At 38.3% G+C, this 21,743-nt stretch overlaps 6 protein-coding genes across 6 annotated transcripts; 3 read left to right on the forward strand and 3 right to left on the reverse strand.

The window, feature by feature from the left end:
* Positions 1-888: 888 nt before the first annotated feature.
* On the reverse strand, positions 889-2,213 carry LOC119080323 (odorant receptor 33a-like). The gene is made up of 4 exons (XM_037188643.1): positions 1,489-2,213; positions 1,326-1,425; positions 990-1,256; positions 889-933 (listed from the first exon to the last, which is right to left on the reverse strand). Exons 1-4 carry the CDS (start codon positions 2,211-2,213, stop codon positions 889-891), a joined length of 1,137 nt encoding a protein of 378 aa, XP_037044538.1.
* Positions 2,214-3,983: 1,770 nt separating this feature from the next.
* LOC119076031 (general odorant-binding protein 28a-like) lies at positions 3,984-4,874 on the forward strand. Its single transcript, XM_037182691.1, has 5 exons — positions 3,984-4,144; positions 4,230-4,397; positions 4,457-4,581; positions 4,654-4,793; positions 4,832-4,874. The coding sequence occupies exons 1-4, from the start codon at positions 4,088-4,090 to the stop codon at positions 4,736-4,738; spliced, it is 435 nt and encodes a 144-aa protein (XP_037038586.1). The 5' UTR covers positions 3,984-4,087; the 3' UTR covers positions 4,739-4,793; positions 4,832-4,874.
* Positions 4,875-8,315: 3,441 nt separating this feature from the next.
* Positions 8,316-10,363, forward strand: LOC119076212. The gene has a single exon (XM_037182904.1). It carries the CDS (start codon positions 8,571-8,573, stop codon positions 10,083-10,085), a length of 1,515 nt encoding a protein of 504 aa, XP_037038799.1. The 5' UTR covers positions 8,316-8,570; the 3' UTR covers positions 10,086-10,363.
* LOC119076112 (AP-3 complex subunit beta-2) lies at positions 10,212-14,074 on the reverse strand. Its single transcript, XM_037182812.1, has 5 exons — positions 13,983-14,074; positions 13,725-13,902; positions 12,323-13,575; positions 12,029-12,249; positions 10,212-11,961 (listed from the first exon to the last, which is right to left on the reverse strand). Exons 1-5 carry the CDS (start codon positions 14,020-14,022, stop codon positions 10,360-10,362), a joined length of 3,294 nt encoding a protein of 1,097 aa, XP_037038707.1. The 5' UTR covers positions 14,023-14,074; the 3' UTR covers positions 10,212-10,359.
* Positions 14,075-15,114: 1,040 nt separating this feature from the next.
* On the forward strand, positions 15,115-18,136 carry LOC119076381 (cyclin-C). Its single transcript, XM_037183136.1, has 2 exons — positions 15,115-15,928; positions 17,852-18,136. The coding sequence occupies exons 1-2, from the start codon at positions 15,341-15,343 to the stop codon at positions 18,062-18,064; spliced, it is 801 nt and encodes a 266-aa protein (XP_037039031.1). The 5' UTR covers positions 15,115-15,340; the 3' UTR covers positions 18,065-18,136.
* A 211-nt stretch (positions 18,137-18,347) lies between these two features.
* On the reverse strand, positions 18,348-19,945 carry LOC119076307 (nucleotide exchange factor Sil1). The gene is made up of 2 exons (XM_037183013.1): positions 19,634-19,945; positions 18,348-19,564 (listed from the first exon to the last, which is right to left on the reverse strand). Exons 1-2 carry the CDS (start codon positions 19,743-19,745, stop codon positions 18,366-18,368), a joined length of 1,311 nt encoding a protein of 436 aa, XP_037038908.1. The 5' UTR covers positions 19,746-19,945; the 3' UTR covers positions 18,348-18,365.
* Between the last annotated feature and the right edge of the window lie 1,798 nt (positions 19,946-21,743).

Below are 21,743 nucleotides of genomic sequence, written 5' to 3' on the forward strand. Positions count from 1 at the left end.
AATTGGTAAGATCTTGAAGCATTTATCAGGTCAGCTTTTTTGTTGCAAACATCTGTCTCCATATCCATGTCCATCTCAAATCGATAACTTCCTCAACTCCTGTGTCCCGACATTTCAATTTACACAGAACATGAAACTCCTTCATAAAAAATGAAAGACAAGTATAGCAGTAGCTATCCTTTCCTTAAGTTACCTACGCTTTGTATCTGAAAGGTCCCATCATTTGCAATTTTTTTATTTATTATTATTCTGTCATATAGTGGACTGATCACTATATGTAGGTTAGTATTCTACAGTAAGTTTAACAACACTACAAATAACAACAAAACACGTCTTATCCGTAGAAATGATCCACATCAGAGGCTGAAGCGGTAAAGTCTGAAACTAGTGTTGACATTCATTGGTATTGTAACCCATTACGTTGGGCTCCACAATGTCCACTTCTCAATTACATTTTGTACAAAGCTGCATTTGGGTCAGTTGTTATTCAAAAGACTAGTCATTTCGTGCTGCCGATTTTCTTAGAGCATACAGGCGATGGGAGAAACTCATAATCTGAAAATGGAGCAAAACGGACGTGGACAATTCTACCCAACAAAGCATAAAAGAGACTAACAAAGGTCTAACAACGCACATCAAGCAAAAGAGCTATTAATGACAGCTGCCAAATAGAGTACTATTTTGCATGAAATTTAACACTCACTCTTTTTACAGTGTAAAATTTTGTATGGAGCACTGTCAAGTTTCAGTACCCTATTTAGAGTACCACTTTTGCTTGAAGTGCGTTGGTTGGACAGAATTATATATTTCGAACTCTGCTGCATCTACTTCTTGAATTTTTTTATAATTTTGAAGAACAGGTCCTACAAATAAACTTTCATCGATTAATTAGGATGCAGGCAAGGAAGATGAAACATTATTTGTAAGCCCCCACTGTTCACGGAAATCGTTTACGTTTATTCAATTTTAATTGACGAAGTTCTACTTACCGTTGTAAACAGTGCCAAGTTCAGTGGAAACAATTTTCCGGCTGTAAGCACGGTGTTCCTCTTTAATCGTTCCATGAATAGCATCACATGCCTTTGATACCTTACCGGCATTTCATACCAAATGGACGAGTAAGTGTAATTTGTTAAAGTATTCGTAGCGGTTAATATTCGGTTGCCGAAGAATGTGTACGAGAAGACTTCAATTGCAATGCATGTCATGAAGAGGAAACAGAATAGAAATTGGAGTAAATGTTCGGATATCGACATCTGAAAGAAATAAGAGATCATAGTGAGATCATGATTGACTTAAGTCAATTTTTTCCGTCTGTGTGTTACACTAGTCATTTGGTATACACCACTGCAAAAGACCGTTGCACTTAAGCATATTTGAGCAAAGAATTGGATCGATAAAAAATTTTCCATTTCGACAACCAAACTGAATTGAATATTAGAAAGTTAGGTATTGATTGACTGCAATTAAGTCACACGTCCTGCTTACTCCATTAAATGTTGATGCTTTTTTACACAGACTATGAACTTCTGTTGTTCAATCTCATCATCATGCTTCACATTTTGGCCAAGTTGTTCGACTCGTCTTCCAATTATGACAAGATGCGTAGCTATTGTATCCATCAAATAATATGAGAAACAGTCAAGCGTTATATTGATGTGCATAATGGCAAAGGCACAAAAGACCGAATACGGATAAACAATCCAAAATGATGTTCTATCGTTTTGCCAATCGACTGGATACCAACACACCAACGGCATCTCTGGATTCGTTTTACTGAACGCTTTGAAGCATGACGTTCCGATAGCAAGATGTCCAGCGAATAAAAATGAATACGACAGACGGCTAACATCTCGTTCCAACACATTCGACAGTTCGACTTCCTCAGGACTATTTTCGTCCTGTAATTTGTACAACTTTGGTACAAAGTTAACAATTTGCTCCTTGTAATAGTAATAGTTGAAGATCTTAAATAAATAGGCCAATATCGTCAATGTCGTGTACAGGGCGTCGGTGGTTTTTTCAATGTCACTTATATTGATGGCAATATATGCGAGAGCAAAGCCAACGAAGACTAGCGAAATGAAAAAATGAAAAACGTATGAGTATATCCAGTAGAGCTTTGCGGGGCCATTCGATTTCGGGAACAGTCCATAGACGTTGAGAATGAAAATGAGAAAGCGACTTAATGTGGTTGAACCTTTCTGTGACATTATTCGGGTTTGTATCCGTTAATTTAGAAAACACGAATGAACAACATCTTGGAAAGGCCTTATATATAAGAGGTAGTTCAGTTTACTCGGCGTGGTTTTTTGTCTGTAACGTCTTTAGCATAAAATAGGAAATCAGCTAAAAAGTTCAGAGTCCTTTAGACATTGTATTGTGACACTAATATTAAGGATGAACGGATTATTGTTCTTTTGTTATCAAGGTTATCTCCAACCGTTACTTCCATTGGACGATCGTTAGAATAACAGGTTTCAAAAGTTTAATTTGGATTCAGGTCAGGTCGGGTTTCAGTTTCCTCCTGTTTTTGGGCTGTCTGGTTTTCAAAATTTAATTTTCGTTGAGTTCGAGTCTATTTTTGAAAAAAGAACATCGCTAATCTCTCAAAGCTATGCTCAAAGCAAAAGGCTCTATGCCAGGCAAAAATTCGAAATTTTTTATCTGTCAAACACGGCCCTTAACAATTTTCCGTTTTCAAAATTCTCCATACAAAATGTAAACAAACATCGGCTGTTAGGGACCGTTTTTGACAGATAAAACATGTTGAGCTTTTGCCTAGTGTAGAAGTAGATCCTTTTCTCAAAGCAAAGAACATGTCAACTTCACTAAGAATCTACGAGATTGGTAATAACCAAAGTTCTGAAAGAACCTTGGTAATAACATGAAATCTGCTTTTCCAGTGGAGACAATCTTATAGTATAAAAAGACAATCCATTTTTTATTGATAAAAAAATGAAGAAAATTATTAATTAAAAAATTAAAGAAAATTTCTTAAAATCACCAAGTTATACATAAATTATGAAGTTCTTATTCGATTTATAGTCAGAGCCGTGGATTAATTAGCTTTAGATTTTTATTTCGAATAATTTGAATTAGTAATTATTAATTTAATTAAATAAAAGACAAATTGGTCGGGTATCATTTGACATTTTCAGTTTAATTAATTCATTATTTCGATTGTCTATAAGAGTGACTTTCGACTTTGTATACAGAATTACTGCTGTTCACAATATTACTCATATTTGGGTGGGTCAGGTCTGGACTGATTATATTTATAGACCACAGGAGTAAAGGTACCATTTCCTGCTTTTGATATAAATGTCTTTCGATAAGTAAGAGGTTAGTACATGCTACACCTGGTCTTTGAACTGTAAGTCTGACTGTGGAGAGAAATGAAATTGGACTAATTTTCTGTTTTAATTGTTGCTGTGTTTTGTGAATGATTCACACAAAATTTGTTTAACAAATAAAAATCTAGATTTTTTTATTTTAGTATTTCTTTCTTGTTGCGAGCGCGGGGGCTAGCCAAAATTCAGAAAAATCTAGATTTTAACTTAAGTTAGAAAACATGACGAGTTTCACTTTTCTCTCCCTGCCCTGTAATAAATACCTCTACTTCCTGATTCACATTGCAAAATATACTTTCATATTCAATTCTTGATCATGTACACATTCTCAAAAAATGCTTAGAAAAAAAATAGATCCCACCTTTTGACGACCACTCAGACCTTTTGGACCTTATTATTCTGAAAATATTTTTGTTATAAGATATGCTAATATGTAATGACTAGCAGTTTCATTCTATTACGAATTCTAGGTTACAAATCATTGTAATGTTCTGTGAGATTATTTAACGGAAATTGGAAATTATTATGTTTGCAACCGGTAACCAACGAAGAGGAACACCAAAATGTAAACTATCAACGATTGATAATCATTTTTTCTGATAAATTATACTTGCAATGGTCCTATCATTACTATAAATTGATTTGCAAATAGAATCATTTCGCCAGTTATTCACTAACGATCCCCGAAGAATTTACTCTTGAAGCTCAGTGTTTTCAAAATAAAATTTACAAAAATGAGTTTTGTAATTAAAATTGTGCTTCTAGCTTGCGTGCTGGCGGCTGCAGCTAAAGTAAGTTGTGAACGATCAGAGCTCATCAATAGAAACAGGTTATAAAATTGTAAAATTTCAAACGCTTGACTTTTTCCACTCGTAGCCATTAACAAGAGAAGAAGAGGAAGCGATGATTGCCGAATTAATTGGAAAGTGTAAAAGTGCAGAAGGCGCTTCGGATAGTGATGTCCAGGAAGCTATGGCACATATACCTCCGACAACTCGCCCGGGACAATGTTTTAATGCATGCATTATGGAGAGTCTAGGCCTTGTAAGACTATTCTTTTACTCTCGTTTTAGCGACATGTAATCGATTCTTTGAAACAATAGATGGTAGGCGGCAAGATATCAGTTGAAGGAGGTGTAAAAATGGCTGAGAGATCCGGCGATCCTACAAAAGTTAAGAATTCCGAAAGTGTTGGCAAAGAATGCCAGTCCGTTGGTGGAGGAGACCGGTGAGTTGTTATTCAAGTGTTTCGTTATATTGTGCCAACAATAATATAATTTCGATTCCGTGGCTATTCCAGATGCGATTCTGCCTTAGCTATTATGCAGTGTGTTGCCGAAGTTTCTGCTAAACTTGGTATAGATCCATCTAAAGATTTGCATTAAAATTTCCACTGAATGCACCCGTATCAGATTTCGGATTCGTTAAATGGACTTGCTTATAGCACTGGCGGTGCTTGAGAGTGCTTTGACTTGTTTGTTTCAATAACAAAGTTTTGTATAGCATAATAAAATTGTCATTCCAAAAATGTTTATTTTTACTTTACCTTACAATCCGTCAATATACCCTCTCTAGCGACCTAACTACATTTATTGAGGTGTTATTTATTAACTCGAGTTACTCCCATTTTTCTAGTTATTATCGAACACCGAATTGAATCTGGTTGACCTATAGTATAGAACTTAGGGACATATTTTTGGCCAAGACAATCTTCAAATCGATATTTAACTATGAAGCCATGATGGCTAATTTTTGTGTAAATGTACAAAAATGAAGGAGACAACATAATCTACATTTTTGTATCGATTTGAAGATTGTCTTAGCCAAAAAAAAATGTCACTAAGTGCTAAGTTTCTCTGGGTCGATGTCCTTGGAATTTCATCCAATTTTTGTTTCATTTGTAAGCTAATCGAACTCCGAATAGAATTTGGTTGAAAAATAATTTAAATTTGGGTCCTTCGACTAAGGCCGCTACTCGGTCCAAATTTAGCTAGTCTTCACTCTCTGCAAACATTCAATCCTATTGTGCCAACCTCAACAGTGTCTTTTTACTGTTAAAAGAGTAGAAATTTTGACTGATCATCGAGATCAGTTAATCAAAGGTAGATTAGCTGTTTAGACCCGTACGAAGTACTGGGGTCTTATGGGTTTACGCATACGTTTGTAACACGTCGAATTGGACTCCCTGAGTAAGGGGAAACCTATTGTGGTTGTCTAGAGATGCCAAATCCGCGAAAAAAAAAATGTCCGTCTGTCCGTCTGTCTGCACGATAACTTGAGTAAAACGCATCCGATTTTGAAAATTCTTTTTTTTTCCCCGTTTGGTAATGTCAAAAGACAGGCTAAGTTCGAAGATGAGTGATTTTGGATCGACCCCTCCCGAGCTGTGGCCCAATAAGTGCTTTACGGTTTTTCGAAGATATCTCCGGACATTTAAACGTTAAACTTGTAAGTGATACGTCAAATAAAAGGTATTTACAATACCGATCGACAAAAAAAATGGAAATCGGATGACCGACTCGTGAGTTAGACCCCTTGGTGTGGAACAGGCACAGGGCGGCAAGCAGTTTTTGCTTGTAGGTCGGCCACATTTGAACATATTTCGTCTGTTTTAGCTTTATTAGATAGGTATTGACCGTACCAATCAGGGAAAATTTTTTTTATGAAATTATGTTCTCCGGAGCGTGAGCTAGGTCTCTTGGAGTGAGCTCTTATCTGGCTACTCGGAAGTACAGTGAACGTGGTGTATTTTGACAATATCTCGAGTAAATTTTGACCGAATTTCATGAATTTTTTTTTGTTTGAAAGGTATTAACGAATGTAAAGCGTCGGTACTATTTCCGGTCTCCTAACAAAATGGCTGCCGGCGGCCATATTGGATTTTAGTAAAATAGAAATATCTTGGGAAAAATGATACTTAGAGAGTTTCTGTTAACATGGAAATAATTTGTTATGTGTGTGGGGTTTCAGGGATTCCATATACGGACATCTATATATACCTATATACAGCTATATTGAGCTATATACAGGCATATAGAGCTATATAATAGCATATATTTATCTGTGAAATGTTTATTTATAGTGAAATATAGTTAAATATAGCGGTATATAGCTGTTTAAATAGGAATTTATGAAATTTGTCTTCGTACGGGGCTGTCTATATTGCCTCCGGCAATTTAATTGTATATGATAACAAGGCAAAGAGTGGATAATGTAAGTGATTTTAAAGGGAGAATAGTTTTTCAGCAGAGAAGAAAATGAAGTAAGAGAAATGAAGAGTTTCACATTAAAGGCTTTTGATATGAATAGGTGTTTCGTACGGGTCGGCGTTAGCTATGTTTTTTTTACTGTTTTTTCGCTCTTTTAACACTGTATTATTGTGTGAGACATTTTGAAGAAATGCGAAATAAAATTTGAAGAAGTTGATAATAAGCAAGCGAACTTGTTTTTTATACAAAAATTACTATACAACTCTGACCTCTGTTGAAAGTCGTTACAATTTAATCATTAAATGTCTGGCTGAATATCCTGCTCACAACATTTACCTAAAATAAATGCGTTGTGTGGGTTTGTTTGAATTGCCATTTTTCGACAAATTGTTTTTTTTTAAGAAAATTCAAAATTTTGCCAAAACAAAATAAAATAAAAATCGAAAGGATTTGAGTAGTGCACTTACTATTCTTTTGTCTTTAAGGTTTTTCCTACTAAATCTTTGACTACGTTTTTATGTAAATCGTGTAAATTTTCTATCTGATCAATATTTTGAGACAGTCTCTATTGTCTGAGTCGTATTAGAATAAAATAGAATTTGCTTGAACAGCTGGATGTTGAGCAAACAATGTTTTTATCTATAAAAGTGGGAATTGTTGATAGTAACTTCATCAGAACAGTGAACTCATATTGTTGGCAAGTATACGTTTAAAAGTTCAATTCAAAAATCATCACCTCAATTCTGTTTGCTCTTTTGGCAATTGCAACATTAGGTCCAGGAGTGCAAACAGAATTAAGGTGATGATTTTCATTTTGAATTGAACTTTTAAAACGTATCGACAATTCCCATTTTTACAGACAAAAAATTTGTTTGAGGTGAGTAGGCATACCTAACTTTTGTGCTATTGTGTATTGGTGAGCTATGATATGAATCGGTTGGTAGGGAAAGTAAACGGTCGAGAAGGAAAGTAACGGTTGGGAAGGAATGGACCAACACACTCTCACTATTACAGAAAAATAACTTTCAAAATACCCCAATACACACTCGATGTGTGTTTTCGCTTGGGCTTCGCCCGCGCGTGCACACACATCTTGTGTGTATTGGGGTATGTTGAAATATACTATTTGAGCAACTGTTTTTTCGACAAATATCGAGTGTATATCCGAGCAAACTGCGAAACTAGTCGAAAAACAGTTATCGAAGCAAGTTGCTTAAAAACACACTCATGAGTTTGCTTATATCCAAAATATTTACCGAATTAATGAATTACATAGCAGCATGTATTCGGGTTTACTACCTGCCCCATGCGGAAGTTGATTATCACGTAGGAATTCAAGAAAAATGAAGTGAAATTATTCTGGATGTTATGGATCATTTTGGCAGGATGTTAACTGCTATGCAATGGTCAACTTTCGCATAGGGCAGTCAGTAAAGTACCAAATGTAACTTTTTCGACCTTCGTATGTGGTTATGTTTACAGACAGCCCTTACAGCTCTCACACTTGGCAAAATAAAATTTTCAAAGCAAGAACGTATAATCTAATGTCAATCTAGTTTTTGACTAGTTTTTTAGTTAGTCATAGGTCAAATTTACACTTTCATTGCTTTCTACCTACTAGCAGAGGAAAAGTAAAAAGGGTACAAACTATACAAATGACTTATAACGAGTGTGCTAAGTATTTCAACATCAAGGTGGGAAATTTCGAATGCAATTTCAACTCTACGAATAATGTGACATCAACTTACAGTACCAGCTGACGTGACTTTTCGTTTGTTGAATCACTGGAAGCTAGAACAGATAACAAACAGTTAATGTTGCAAGAGGCTGAAGTGTTTTACATTGTTTTATACCTAAAAAATAGTGACAATAATTTACCAATCTCTTGTATCTGAAACAGTTGTATTGGTCATTACGATTTACCAGAAATTACATTATCAACACACGTAGCCGTATAGCAAGCTGAGGTGTTTTGTTTGATATTTGGAAAAGTGATATAAATTAGACGATGACCTCACAGATTCGTCAAATGCTAACCCAATTATTCGGTACACCCGAGTACCGAGTTCTAATACTGGGTTTCGATGCATCCGGTAAAACATCCATTCTGTACAAATTTAAACTGAATAAATTCCTACAAACTATTCCCACAATCGGCTTCAACGTGGAAACAATCAAACACAACAATTCCAGCCTAACGATATGGGATGTGGGCGGATGCGACAAAATTCGTCCATTGCTTCGGCATTACTTTGCCAATACCAAAGGAATAATATTTGTTATTGACTCGCAGGAGAATTGCCAGTATCGCCGGTTGGAAATCAAAGACGAACTGTGGCGCATATTCGGAGAGGAGACACTGCATAATGTGCCAGTGCTGATCTACTTAAATAAAATGGATGTTGATGACGGACTGCAACCGTACAATATCATCAACGAAATGAAACTGAATGAACTCAAACATCGACAATGGTTTGTCCAATCGTGCTCAGCTAAGACCGGTATCGGTTTGTACGAAGGATTGAATTGGTTAGTAAATGCAATAAAATCGCCGACACTCTCCGCTGCGGAGTATGTTTATTCTAATCGAATGGAAGACCAATTGTTCGAAGAGAAATCGTTGCTATGGTTGTCACAAGTCGATGACGATACCAATGAAGAATTCATTGAAAAGTTGGAGAGCCGAAAAATGGGACATTTCGATCACAGGGTGCTGCTGCGGTCAATTTGGATTTATTTGAAAACGATAGGTCGACGAAAAACCATCGAATTGATATTCCCTTGCATCAAAGCTTACAATACCGATTGTAATGAGACGTTGGTCTACTTTTGGATTCAAATCGTTCATTATGCAATCGAAGCAACTACAACTTTAGCAAACGATTTTGCAGGCTTTCTGCTAATGAATCCACAACTATTGAACGAAGCTGCATTGCCCTTAACTTACTATAAACGGGAAACGTTGTTCAGTGACCAGGCAAAAACGATGGTCGTTTTACCAGATCTTAAGCATTTACCGAGTATTGTACCATCGTCTACCCGTGCAGTGGAGAAACCATTGGAACACCAGGAACCATCAGTTGTCGAACTAAGCGACGACGATTTTCTGAACAATTTCGAATCGTGCACGTTAACAAACTGGTCACACAAAACTCACTTACGCATGGCATGGCTGTATCTCACCCGCAACGAGCGTCGTGTGGCAGTAAATAAAATCTTCGACGGCATCAAAAACTTCATACAAACCAGTCCGATAGCACGGAAGACAACGTTTCACTTTACCATGACCTATTTCTGGATACAAATGATTGATGCGGCTATAGCGCAGAGTCCGAAAGACTTAGGCTTTGAGACATTTATCAGTGTGAATCAACATCTGATGAATGGTGGACTGTTTTTGGAATATTATACGAAGGATACGTTGTTGAATAATCCAATAGCGAGACAGGAAATGGTGCTGCCTGATGTAAAGCCTTTACCGAGCGTGATTTTGAGGGCTAAGGTCGTTGAACAGAAATTTTAAATTGAAGAAAGATAAGTTGGGACAGTGGAAAATAACTCATTAAATTCTCCACTCTCAACGCTCAAACTTTTCTCAATAACGTCGCACTTTGAGTGGATCCATCAGGAACCGTAAAAGAAACTCCCGTTAACTGTGACATCACGAATAGATTGCTTTATAGAGTAAAATATGTTTTATACAAAAAAATTATTGTTTGACAAAATAGTTAGCTAGTGTAAATGTAGCATCGAGTAAAATGTTTCAGCGTAAATGCAATAAAGTCTAAACAGGAAACTTAATTCCGTAATGCAGCCTTAATTTCATTCAGCAACATCGAACCGACAACCATTCTCTCGCAATTGATCATAACCGTGGCCTTTTCGTCGCCAATCTCAACCGTAACCAGCACTAAACTCTGCGACGACAACGTTTGACCGGCGAAACGCAAAGTGTTCTGCAGCGACGACGGAACACTGGCAACGTTGGCACATTCGTAAATGCGTTGCTGCAGCAGACGCACATCGGATATCGTTGTATTCAATGGAATCGAGGCCGAATGCTCGTTCATACCGCGCAATTTGCACCGTTCCTCATTGTAGACCATTTCGTTTATTAGAACGGCTCGAATGAATTCGCCAACTGTTGTTTTGATGGTAGCGCGGCATGAGTTGGTTTTGGTGACGATATCAAACGAAACCGGTTGACTCGAGTCGTTAAAGTCAATGCCCAATGTTCCTTGTACCGTTGCCCTCGGTGGTAGGGCCGATATTGCAGCGAATTCATTCAATTGCATGCCAGGAGACAGTGTCTTCTCGCCGATTTTAATATCTTCGATGACATCGTTTGAATGATTTGTAAAAAGAAGCTCGATGGAAACCATTGTAGACGAAAATAGATGCGGAGCACGCGTGAATCTATGCGTAACTCCAAGGCCATAACCATTCACTTTGTTAATCAGTTCGGTGCTGTTTACAGGTATGTGATTCGGACCGACCAGCTCGATCCTTTTCGATGGAGTGGAAGTGTTTTGTGTCATTGGTGTCAAAAATCCACCAAGTGACGGGGTCATAACTGGACCAGCCGGTGTTATATCGCTCAGATCCAGCAGTAAATCTAAATTACTTTTCTCAGGCTTTGCACCGTTTCCTTGGATGGTTTGCGATTTTGGTGCATGGTTTGTTATTTTCTTAACATTTTCACCATCTGATGAGGAAGCATCGTCGTCATCGCTATCTGATTCGCTGCTGGAAGAATCATCTGAGTCACTGCTGTCACTGTCACTATCCTCCGTTTCCTCGGACGAACTCTTTTTCCCTCTGGTAGATGCTTCATGTTTATCATGCGTTCCATTCTCGCCAGTCGACTCACTCTCGCTATCACTTGCGTCCGAATCACTGCTATACTCCGACGAGCTCTTTTCACTCTCCGAGTAGAATGATTTTGACTTAGCTTTAGCTGCTGCTTTCGACTGTTTGCTGGTCATGCGTACAGGCTCATCAACTGCCGGTGCTTCAACGGGAGATTCAACATTTCTGACCGATGAGTCGGGTGCCACTTCCGGAAATAGCGGGATGTCATTGTAACCATTCGCCTTCATATTCAAATAGTGCGACAACGATCCCAGTTGATATTGTTCACGCCCCTGGTATTTACTTTCCAACAACGGTGCTGGTTTTGTAGCCAAAAATATTTTTTTAGCATTCCGAGACAGGATTGTCGGTTGTCCACTAGCCGGAAAAATGAATTGTTTCAGAAAGCGTGCACGGTCGCGAATGTCATAGTTCTGATCGTAACGTGCCAAATTGAAGATGTACTGACACAGCAGTTCAGTTTGGATAGCATTAGTGAGGTACAACTTGACCGCCAGGTTCAACACTTGCAATTTCACAATGTCCTCCTAAATGAAAAACGAAGGGTAAGTCTTTGGTACGGGGGCAAAAACGTGCAAGAGTTCTCAGACATACCTCGTCAGTGAATGTTTTAGCCAATTTACGAAGGACATCCGGTGCGATTTTCGGAACTTTTTCGTTGTATTCACCGATCAACCACAAAATAGACGCTCGAGCAGCAGGGACTGCTATAAAGTCCAAGAGTTTCGCCATTTGAGAGATGATTTCGAAGTGATCGGCAGCTTGAGTTTGTAACAATTTCTTGATGACAACAACACTCTCAGCAACGACATATTCTGTAACAAAAATGTTAAAAAAAAATCTCAGTGCAAGACGATGCAACTCAAACGTTAAGAAATTCTAGCGTACCATCACGATTGGATAATAGGTGTACCAATCCACTCAAACATGTCTCAGTAACCTCCTTGATGGATCCAGCACATCGTCCAATTGCCTGTATAGTTGCAGCAACGAATTCCTTGTCACTGCTGCTAATGTACGTTTGAAATTCCCTCAAAATGATCGAAATGCTGGTCTCCGTTGCCAAATTGGTCAAAATATCCAATTTCAGCAATTTAATGTGCGTTGGATCGCTGGTTCGCACAAAGAAAGATTTCAAATAAGGCTCGAAAATTGACTTTCGTTGGGTAGACATCGAGGCAATGCAAGTCAATACGACACTTTGCACTTCCTTGTAGCTTCGCAACAAACGGATTAGTGCCTTTGCGACCACATCTACTTCTGTTCTGGGTGCAATATGATGGTACAGTTGTGCAACAGTCATAACGACCGATGCGTTGCGACTCTGCAACAAAGGCTTCGTCTGCCGCAGCAATAAACGATGATCCGAGTCAAGTGTGTAAGACGACTTCTTCGGCGATTTGGACGATTTTGATGTTGAATTGTCCGATTCGGACGATGTTTCGTCGTAGAATGGTTTATTTTGCTCTTCTTCCTCGAGGTAGTCTATATTCGGATCGGTAAACTGGGTGCGGGCGTATCGCGTCAGCATATTTATGATGATAATTTGACCCCATTCATCAACGTCCACCAATAAATTGCACAGTTTTCGATAGTTTTTATGGATCAGATCCACTCGTTCCGGACACACTTCTTCAAATGCCATCACGGCCGATCCGACAACCAATGTGCTGCGGTCTGAGAGCAATTTCTCGATGACAGAAATTAGTTCGTCCTTCTGTTCGGCATCTAAACTGAACAGCTTGGGTATAGCGTGCGCTGCAGTCTTTCGAACGTACGGACTCATGTCGGATGCTGAATCGCGGATCGCTAGCATTACGATCGGTACAATCATTGAAACTCGTATGCTTGATAGCACTCGCAACGCTCCAGCCCGTATCAACTGATTCGGGTCCTTCAAGGCTCGTTGAAATGTCGATATAGATAAAAGAGCCAGATCCTGTTGCTCTTCAGCATATCGTACTAGGTAGACGTACACTAGTTTCTTGACCTCAATATTCTTGGAAACAACATTCTTGACAACAGCTGGAAATAGATCAGACGCATCACGTCCCTTGGCTACCATACCAATGATTCGTTTCATGGCCTCCAACTTTAAACTGTCTTTATTACCGTCTAACATTTGCTTTAGATCGTCGTGCCTGCGAAAATAATCCATAATCAGCGAACTAGTAGCTAAGAAATGCTTCATAGTGGTGACAAATGAACTGGTAAAGTGGGGCGTTATAGCAAATCATTTCACCCCACCGAACTCTACATTACCCGAGTTTTCTTTGACATTTACACTTACTTCTTATAGTCAGCATGGAAAAAGCCTCCGCTGGCTGGATCTCCAGCATATTCCACACCAACATCAATTCCCGAATTCCCATAGGAATTCAGCGCACCAACACTCACTGTCGATCCCGACGACAACATTTTCGTTACTTCGATTGCAAAAATCTTAATTATTCTTGTTAATCGAATTACTGAAAAGAAATTGGGGCAATTGAACTACGCTGACCTTTACAAAAAAAAATAGAAATTGTTTGCAAAAGAAAAATGAAACCTTTGAGCAGCAGTAGATTATTGAGTTTGACACACGTCATCCCACACACCGATGATATCCACAGAGGAGTGTGTTCAATACTAAATTTATGTGAACCAAATGGAGAGAGCAACCACCGGTTGTAGTACGATGACAGACAATAAATGTGTTACAAACCCAGATTTTGAAAGAACAGGTTAAGACCAAAGTTCTGAAAGGACATGTTAAGACAACTACGAAGGCGGCTGACACCAAATTTTATAAAAAGATAGTGTGAGAAATCAACTTGAAGAAAATATTTTTCTCGAAAATTCAGAATTTTGTTTTTGTTAAGTTCCATTTTACATATAAACTTCGAAGCCGTTGACGCAAGTGTGTGTCACCGCCTTCGTGATTAACTCAGAGTTGTCTTAACCTGTTCTTTCAGAATTTTGGTTAAGACAACTCTAAGTTGAGCACGAAAAATGCAACTCAACAAAAACAAAATTCTGAATTTTCCAAGAAAATATGTTGACTTCGTCGGTCATTTTCGACCACTATAAACAAACGTTGTTCCTAATTTACTCGATTCCAGAACTCGCATACGGCTCGTGCTGGAAAGCTCTCGTTCGCTAAAAAAGCCTCTTAGCATGCCTGAGGAAAAAACTATTTTTTAAGTTGATTCCTCACACTATCTGTAGTGAGTGCATTTATAAAATTTGGTGTCACCCGCCTCCGTAATTGTCTTAACCTGTTCTTTCAGAACCTTGTTACAAACATCAATCTATAGATATAATTTACGGTGGACCAAACCCGTGTCGGTGTAATTTTTATGTTGTGATAAATTAAGATTGGCTCGTTCGGGCCAATCACGAAGGCGGGTGAAGAACTTGAAGAAAATATTTTTCTCGAAAATTCAGAATTTTGTTTTTGTTAAGTTTCATTTTACATATAAACTTCGAAGCCGTTGACGCAATTGTGTGTCACCGCCTTCGTGATCAACTCAGAGTTGTCTTAACCTGTTCTTTCAGAACCTTGGCTGGAAGCATGAGGTTTCGGTGGGTTTTGAAATTACATTTCGTCACAAAATTTCATTCGACTTGGATTTTCTGTTCTGTCCATCCAGTGGCTGAAGCTGAATGCCCATAACAATTTTTTTTTTTGCTGGAGCACCGAGTACATCACCGGCACCACAAGTATAAAACATTTCATTTAAGAAGCATGTTCAGCAAATAAAAAGAAGAAAACAATGTCAGATTGAGGTTCTGCGGCGGTTCAGAAGTTTCGAAAGTTTGAGCCACCCTAATGCAATACCGATACGATATCAATGTCAAATAAAAATTTTTTTGAATCGTTTATGTCAAATCAGTGAAATTTTTGTTTATAGAAAGCCAAGCGAAATGGCAGGCAATTTTTGGCAAAGTTCTCACCATCAACAATGGATATTGGACAAACCAGATTTGGTACGAGTTAGACAATACGACCTGCAATTTCTCACGGAAGATGAATACCAAAAATTGTTCATTTTTTTCGCTAATTTAACACAAGTGCTCGGCGAACAATTGAAATTACGCCAGCAAGTCATAGCCACATCGATTGTTTATTTCAAGCGATTCTATGCGAGAAATTCATTGAAAAATATCGATCCGTTGCTTCTGGTGCCTACTTGCATTTTCCTCTCATCCAAAGTGGAAGAATTTGGTGTTATTTCCAATAATCGACTGATAACAACGTGTCAGACTGTGATAAAAACGAAATTCGGCTACGCGTACTCACAGGAATTTCCATACCGAATCAATCACATTTTGGAATGCGAATTTTACTTACTCGAAAATCTGGACTGCTGTTTGATCGTCTATCAACCGTATCGGCCGTTGTTGCAGTTAATTGCCGATATTGGACAGGAAGATCAATTGCTCACGTTAACATGGAGAATCATCAATGACTCATTGCGCACGGACGTTGGATTATTGTATCCACCATATCAGGTAAAGTTATTTGAAGTTATTGAATTGAAAACTGAGAGAGTCTCCTATAGATGCAAGTAGCTTCTCGCTGTATATTTTGCACACAACGGACATGACGAGCATCACACGTGTATCGGAATTTTCTCTGTGGTATAGAGGTTTCCCCTGTTTTTCCAACAATTCGCTCATGATGAAGGAAACAATAATCTCAGACTCTACAATTGCACTGAAAAATCAACGACATGAACTCAGGAAGTCGTCATTGCTGCTCACTTTATTAACATTACGTACAAGGAATATTCCCTTCCACAAAATGTTATTGACTTCAGAAAGTTGTCGGTTCTCGTGTTCTCCAATTTTTAGTGCAATCACTCTACAATGTCCACGGATTGAATTTGGCTTAAACTCGACAGTCACCAGGTCCTAACACTTCGCGATTCCAGTCCCTGAATCGGGGTTGCAAAAGATGTGTAACCTTGTTTTGCAATCCCACACTGAATTTCTAAAATTTCTTCAGCAAATATGAACGATTACTCAAGCATGCAGCCGTCACCCTCGAATTATTTTTAGAAAACATTTCGTCTCCGTCCTACATGCTAGGTCAAGTCTCAGACATCGTTCGTCGAAAAAAACATAGCTAACGCCGACCCGTACGAAACACCTATTCGTATCAAAAGTCTTTAATGTGAAACTCTTCATTTCTCTTACTTCATTTTCTTCTCTGCTGAAAAACTATTCTCCCTTTAAAATCACTTACATTATCCACTCTTTGCCTTGTTATCATATACAACTAAATTGCCGGAGGCAATATAGACAGCCCCGTACGAAGACAAATTTCATAAATTCCTATTTAAACAGCTATACCGCTATATTTAACTATATTTCACTATAAATAAACATTTCACAGATAAATATATGCTATTATATAGCTCTATATGCCTGTATATAGCTCAATATAGCTGTATATAGGTATATATAGATGTCCGTATATGGAATCCCTTGAAACCCCACACACATAACAAATTATTTCCATGTTAACAGAAACTCTCTAAGTATCATTTTTCCCAAGATATTTCTATTTTACTAAAATCCAATATGGCCGCCGGCAGCCATTTTGTTAGGAGACCGGAAATAGTACCGACGCTTTACATTCGTTAATACCTTTCAAACAAAAAAAAATTCATGAAATTCGGTCAAAATTTACTCGAGATATTGTCAAAATACACCACGTTCACTGTACTTCCGAGTAGCCAGATAAGAGCTCACTCCAAGAGACCTAGCTCACGCTCCGGAGAACATAATTTCATAAAAAAAAAATTTCCTGATTGGTACGGTCAATACCTATCTAATAAATCTAAAACAGACGAAATATGTTCAAATGTGGCCGACCTACAAGCAAAAACTGCTTGCCGCCCTGTGCCTGTTCCACACCAAGGGGTCTAACTCACGAGTCGGTCATCCGATTTCCATAAACTTTTTTTTTGTCGATCGGTATTGTAAATACCTTTTATTTGACGTATCACTTACAAGTTTAACGTTTAAATGTCCGGAGATATCTTCGAAAAACCGTAAAGCACTTATTGGGCCACAGCTCGGGAGGGGTCGAACCAAAATCACTCATCTTCGAACTTAGCCTGTCTTTTGACATTACCAAACGGGAAAAAAGAGAATTTTCAAAATCGGATGCGTTTTACTCAAGTTATCGTGCAGACAGACAGACTGACAGACAGACGGACATTTTTTTCGCGGATTTGGCATCTCTAGACAACCACAATAGGTTTCCCCTTACTCAGGGAGTCCAATTCGACGTGTTACAAACGTATGCGTAAACCTATAAGACCCCAGTACTTCGTACGGGTCTAAAAACTATTTTCTTTCCACTCATCAATGCCCTCAATAGCTCGTCACGTCATTCATTCAAATAATGTCCGTTTACTCCAACAGATTGCAATCGGATGCCTTCAAATAGCCTGCGTGATCCTGCAGAAGGAGTTGAAGGCCTGGTTCGCCGAACTCAACGTAGATATGGACAAAATCCAAGAGATTGCTCGCGCTATCATGAATTTGTACGAATTGTGGAAGGGCTACGACGAGAAAAAGGATATCCTGGAGCTGCTAGCTAAAATGCCAAAACCGAAACCGGCTCCACAACGATGATGTCAATCGATACATTGAAAGTTAGCTTATAAGGACGTCGTAATATTGATAAAATACAAATGTTTACACGAACGAGAGAGTTTTCCGCATTTTGTTTGATTGATGGAACAGATTATCTTGGTAGCTGTGGTAACAATGGGAATAGATAAGAGCGAAAGCAAATGGACGGTTTTTTAGAGCAACATTATGTTAATGAAACAGCCGCACGTTTATTAATTTAGAATCAATTACCAGTATCACAAGTATGCTTCTTCCATGATTGAAAAATTGGTATACCAAACGCTGAACAAATTTTCAAAATTCAAAGTTCGTCATTGATCGCCCCGTGATCGGACCAAAATGTCTGTAAACGATCTAATTTCTCAACAATTCCATTCAGTTCGAAATTATCGAAATCGGTTCCATTTTTTTGCTGTTCGAAATTAGTTTTTATCGCCAGCAGTGTGTGTCGAAAAATTGAGCTCCCACTCCAGTGCGGTTCACAAACTTCTTTTGACAAAATAAGCACGTTTAACATGTCGTCCGCAATATACAAACTTTCCAAATAATCCTGACGATGGATCAGCATCAGATCAATCATAATCGTACAATATTCCGTTGTCACGAGTCTACTTTTAATATCGGTCGCTTGGTTGACCTTCGTTTTACTGGCACCCACATTTCCGGCTATCTCATCGTATTCCCGAATCAGATCCGCCAGCAGCAACAAGCATTTCATTTTAATTTTATAATCAATCGGCTTACCGAGTAAATCAACCAGAATCTTCAGCCCGGGACTGCTCAACAACTCCGCTTGCGCCAATGGAAACTTTCTCAGCAATCCGCCGATGGCGAACATTAACGATGACAGTTCACTCGTACTGATGTTGGCTGATTGAGCCAGCATTTGGAACAGAATCGAACCGACGTTTTTCTCGAATGCCGCAATTTGGCCTTTCGGATTGTTTTGCACCAATATTCCCAGCAATTTAACGGAATGAATTCTCAATTCGGGAACGGTTTGATTGCTGAGATTCGGCAGTATAATAGTGTCCAGTCCACCAGCTGTGACAAAATCATTTGCGTTGTCGATTTGATGGAGCAAATAATCCAAGTCTTCGAACAACGCTCGGTACTCGTTCAAATCCAATTTGTCTTCGATTGACTGATATTTCACGAGTAGATCAGACATCAGCTGAAAGTCGCTTTTGATTTTCATGTTCATCTCCTCAAACTCTTCTTTGATGTTCTCGTAGGTTCTGAATTTTTTCGTTATTTCCTTCAGTTTCTCTTCCGAATATTCGAATCCTTCGTCCGGGATATTTTTGAGTGCATCTTTCAGTCGAGAGTGAGTGGAAGTAGGATCATCGTTCGGTCTTTCGGTGTCATCATGCGAAACCGCTGACATCATCAAGGCAGAATTTTTTTCCTCTGACCGATCTTCCGCATCCAATAATTTAGCTTCCTTTCTTCCCGTCTGTAAATTAATTCTTACATGTAGGCCAGCGGGTATCGATTGTCCTGTGAATATTGTTTATTAAAATTAGATTTGTGTCCCTTGCCTTCCAACATTTATGATAAATTGTCTACCTTCATCAATTACCTTCCATTCATTGGTAGGAACAAACACTTTTTTGTCTTTACCAGTCTCAGTTGTGGTGATTGAAGTGACTGTTAAAAGCAACAGTATTTCCAGCTTCATTCCGAGCTTTTAATACAATTTTAGGTTCTTTTTAACTAATTAGAACAGAGGACCACCAAAATACCGTCTATGAAAATACACGTCACTCGTTGAAGAAAACGTAAACAATAACAACTTTGACACATGGCGATAAAAAAAAATCGCAGGGCTGGGGTAACTACCGTGGATTTTTTTTTTAGTTACACAGAGCATTCAGTTTTTTTTCTGAATCTGATCTTCTGTGTATGTAGAGAGACCATGCATGGAAACAAGGTTATCTTCCCGGAAACCAATGGAAATTTCTCGGAACGGAAATCAAAAATTTAAAATTGATATTCCGCTCATACATTTCCCGGTGGTTTGTTCGTCGAATATTACATTTACCGGAAACACTTTTTTCCGAAATAAGCTGATTTGCGGGGTCAGGCATAATGTCCATGCCAAAACCACCAGTGATAGCTAATGGACATGTAGTATAACATTCTGAAGCGACAGCCAACATCAAACGCCTCTGCCTTGGTAAGTCGCAGTCTGTAAACATATAATAGGACTATAAAGTGTGATTGCAAAGCATAATGGTAATGACGAAGGAAAGCACAAAATATAGTCAATGACCATTGGCTATGGCAGCTACAAAAATTATACTCAGCTGTGACTCAATACAAAAGTTGGCAAAAACGGTTCGAACTTCGAAGATTACTTTTCACAGCAAATTATAAACGGCGCAACGTTTTAAAACTTTCTGGAATTCCTATTTTTTCATAAGTCAAAAGATTTGTAAAGAAGCGTAGACTTCCAGATGTTTTCAAAAATTTTAAGCGAAAAATTAAGTTCAAAAATTAAAAGCCAAAGTCACGTTCATATTAGAATTAGTAGCAAACCCAATTGATGGTAAGGCTGTAAACTCCCCAACAGTCTATAGCCTCGATTGATGGTTCTTTTGTTGTACAAAACGCTAAGTAGCGTGGTGCAATATGACAAAGTAATAGATTGTGGAATCGAGCACTATTTCACAGGCCTCTCAATGATTGACACAGTCAGCAAGTCGGTCACATCTGTCACTTCACCGAACCATATTTTCAGGGACAATGTGATCGAAAATTTTAATTTCTTAACTGACTTATTTTTAAATTTTAGAGCTCAAAAGACCGACTCATAGGCTGATATCTTTAATATTTGAAAAAAATAAAAAAAAATAAAATAGTGACGATAACAATTTCCACAATCTAATGTTATAAAATACTGCATGCCCGATGCGAAAGTTGAACATTGCATAGCTGTTTGCCTCTTGTGAAAATGATCGATTACATGTGGTGTGTGGAATATTTTCAGTTCATTTTTAGGTCTTTTTTCCGTCCGTCCGTCCGTCCGTCTGTGTCACAAATCAAATGTGATTGATAAAAGTTAGAATTGCAATGCTACTATAAGCAAACCAACACCAGGCAAATCAATTGTTATTTGTTATCTGGTAACCGATCGCTCATAGCAGACATTGCAATTTGAAAGTTTGGTAGTTGTTGGTAGTTGGACCCCCAAAATATTTAGCAGCAAAGATGTTTCTTACTCGAGAGACGCACACCGACTGACGAATTTACTCTGCCTGCTTGCCTATTTATAACTCAAATATTTGGTAGTTGACTACCACGGTGGTAAATTGCAATGCTACTATGAGCAAGCCAACACCAGGCAAATCAATTATTATTTGTTATCTGGTAACCGATCGCTCATAGCAGACATTGCAATTTGAAAGTTTGGTAGTTGTTGGTAGTTAGACCCCCAAACTATATAGCAGCAAAGATGCTTCTTACTCCAGAGACGCACACCGACTGACGAAATTATTCGGCCTGCTAGTCTATTTATAAATCGAGTATTTGGTAGTTGACTACCAAAGTGGTAGTTGACTACCAACGTGGTAGTTGACTAATACGGATGTTGTAGATATGTTTACTGTTTGAGAGCTGCACACCGACTGATGAAATTAATCGGCTCGCTTGCCTATTTATAATTCCAAAATTTGGT

This window comes from Bradysia coprophila, chromosome II (assembly GCF_014529535.1).
Source record: "Bradysia coprophila strain Holo2 chromosome II, BU_Bcop_v1, whole genome shotgun sequence".
Lineage (NCBI taxonomy): Eukaryota > Metazoa > Arthropoda > Insecta > Diptera > Sciaridae > Bradysia > Bradysia coprophila.

Excerpts from the sequence above, each read along its gene's own strand:
- LOC119080323 (XM_037188643.1), bottom strand. The coding sequence starts at position 2,213 with ATGTCACAGAAAGGTTCAACCACATTAAGTCGCTTTCTCATTTTCATT. Across the intron at positions 1,426-1,488 it reads AAGCATCAACATTTAATGGA|TTTGGTTGTCGAAATGGAAA; the intron begins GTAAGCAGGACG and ends TATTCAATTCAG. Across the intron at positions 1,257-1,325 it reads GTGTATACCAAATGACTAGT|ATGTCGATATCCGAACATTT; the intron begins GTAACACACAGA and ends TATTTCTTTCAG.
- LOC119076031 (XM_037182691.1), top strand. The coding sequence starts at position 4,088 with ATGAGTTTTGTAATTAAAATTGTGCTTCTAGCTTGCGTGCTGGCGGCT. Across the intron at positions 4,398-4,456 it reads TTATGGAGAGTCTAGGCCTT|ATGGTAGGCGGCAAGATATC; the intron begins GTAAGACTATTC and ends TTGAAACAATAG. Across the intron at positions 4,582-4,653 it reads TCCGTTGGTGGAGGAGACCG|ATGCGATTCTGCCTTAGCTA; the intron begins GTGAGTTGTTAT and ends TGGCTATTCCAG.
- LOC119076212 (XM_037182904.1), top strand. The coding sequence starts at position 8,571 with ATGACCTCACAGATTCGTCAAATGCTAACCCAATTATTCGGTACACCC.
- LOC119076112 (XM_037182812.1), bottom strand. The coding sequence starts at position 14,022 with ATGACGTGTGTCAAACTCAATAATCTACTGCTGCTCAAAG. Across the intron at positions 12,250-12,322 it reads CCTATTATCCAATCGTGATG|AATATGTCGTTGCTGAGAGT; the intron begins GTACGCTAGAAT and ends TTTTTGTTACAG. Across the intron at positions 11,962-12,028 it reads CTAAAACATTCACTGACGAG|GAGGACATTGTGAAATTGCA; the intron begins GTATGTCTGAGA and ends TTTTTCATTTAG.
- LOC119076381 (XM_037183136.1), top strand. The coding sequence starts at position 15,341 with ATGGCAGGCAATTTTTGGCAAAGTTCTCACCATCAACAATGGATATTG. Across the intron at positions 15,929-17,851 it reads TATTGTATCCACCATATCAG|ATTGCAATCGGATGCCTTCA; the intron begins GTAAAGTTATTT and ends TTACTCCAACAG.
- LOC119076307 (XM_037183013.1), bottom strand. The coding sequence starts at position 19,745 with ATGAAGCTGGAAATACTGTTGCTTTTAACAGTCACTTCAATCACCACA. Across the intron at positions 19,565-19,633 it reads ATGGAAGGTAATTGATGAAG|GACAATCGATACCCGCTGGC; the intron begins GTAGACAATTTA and ends CAATATTCACAG.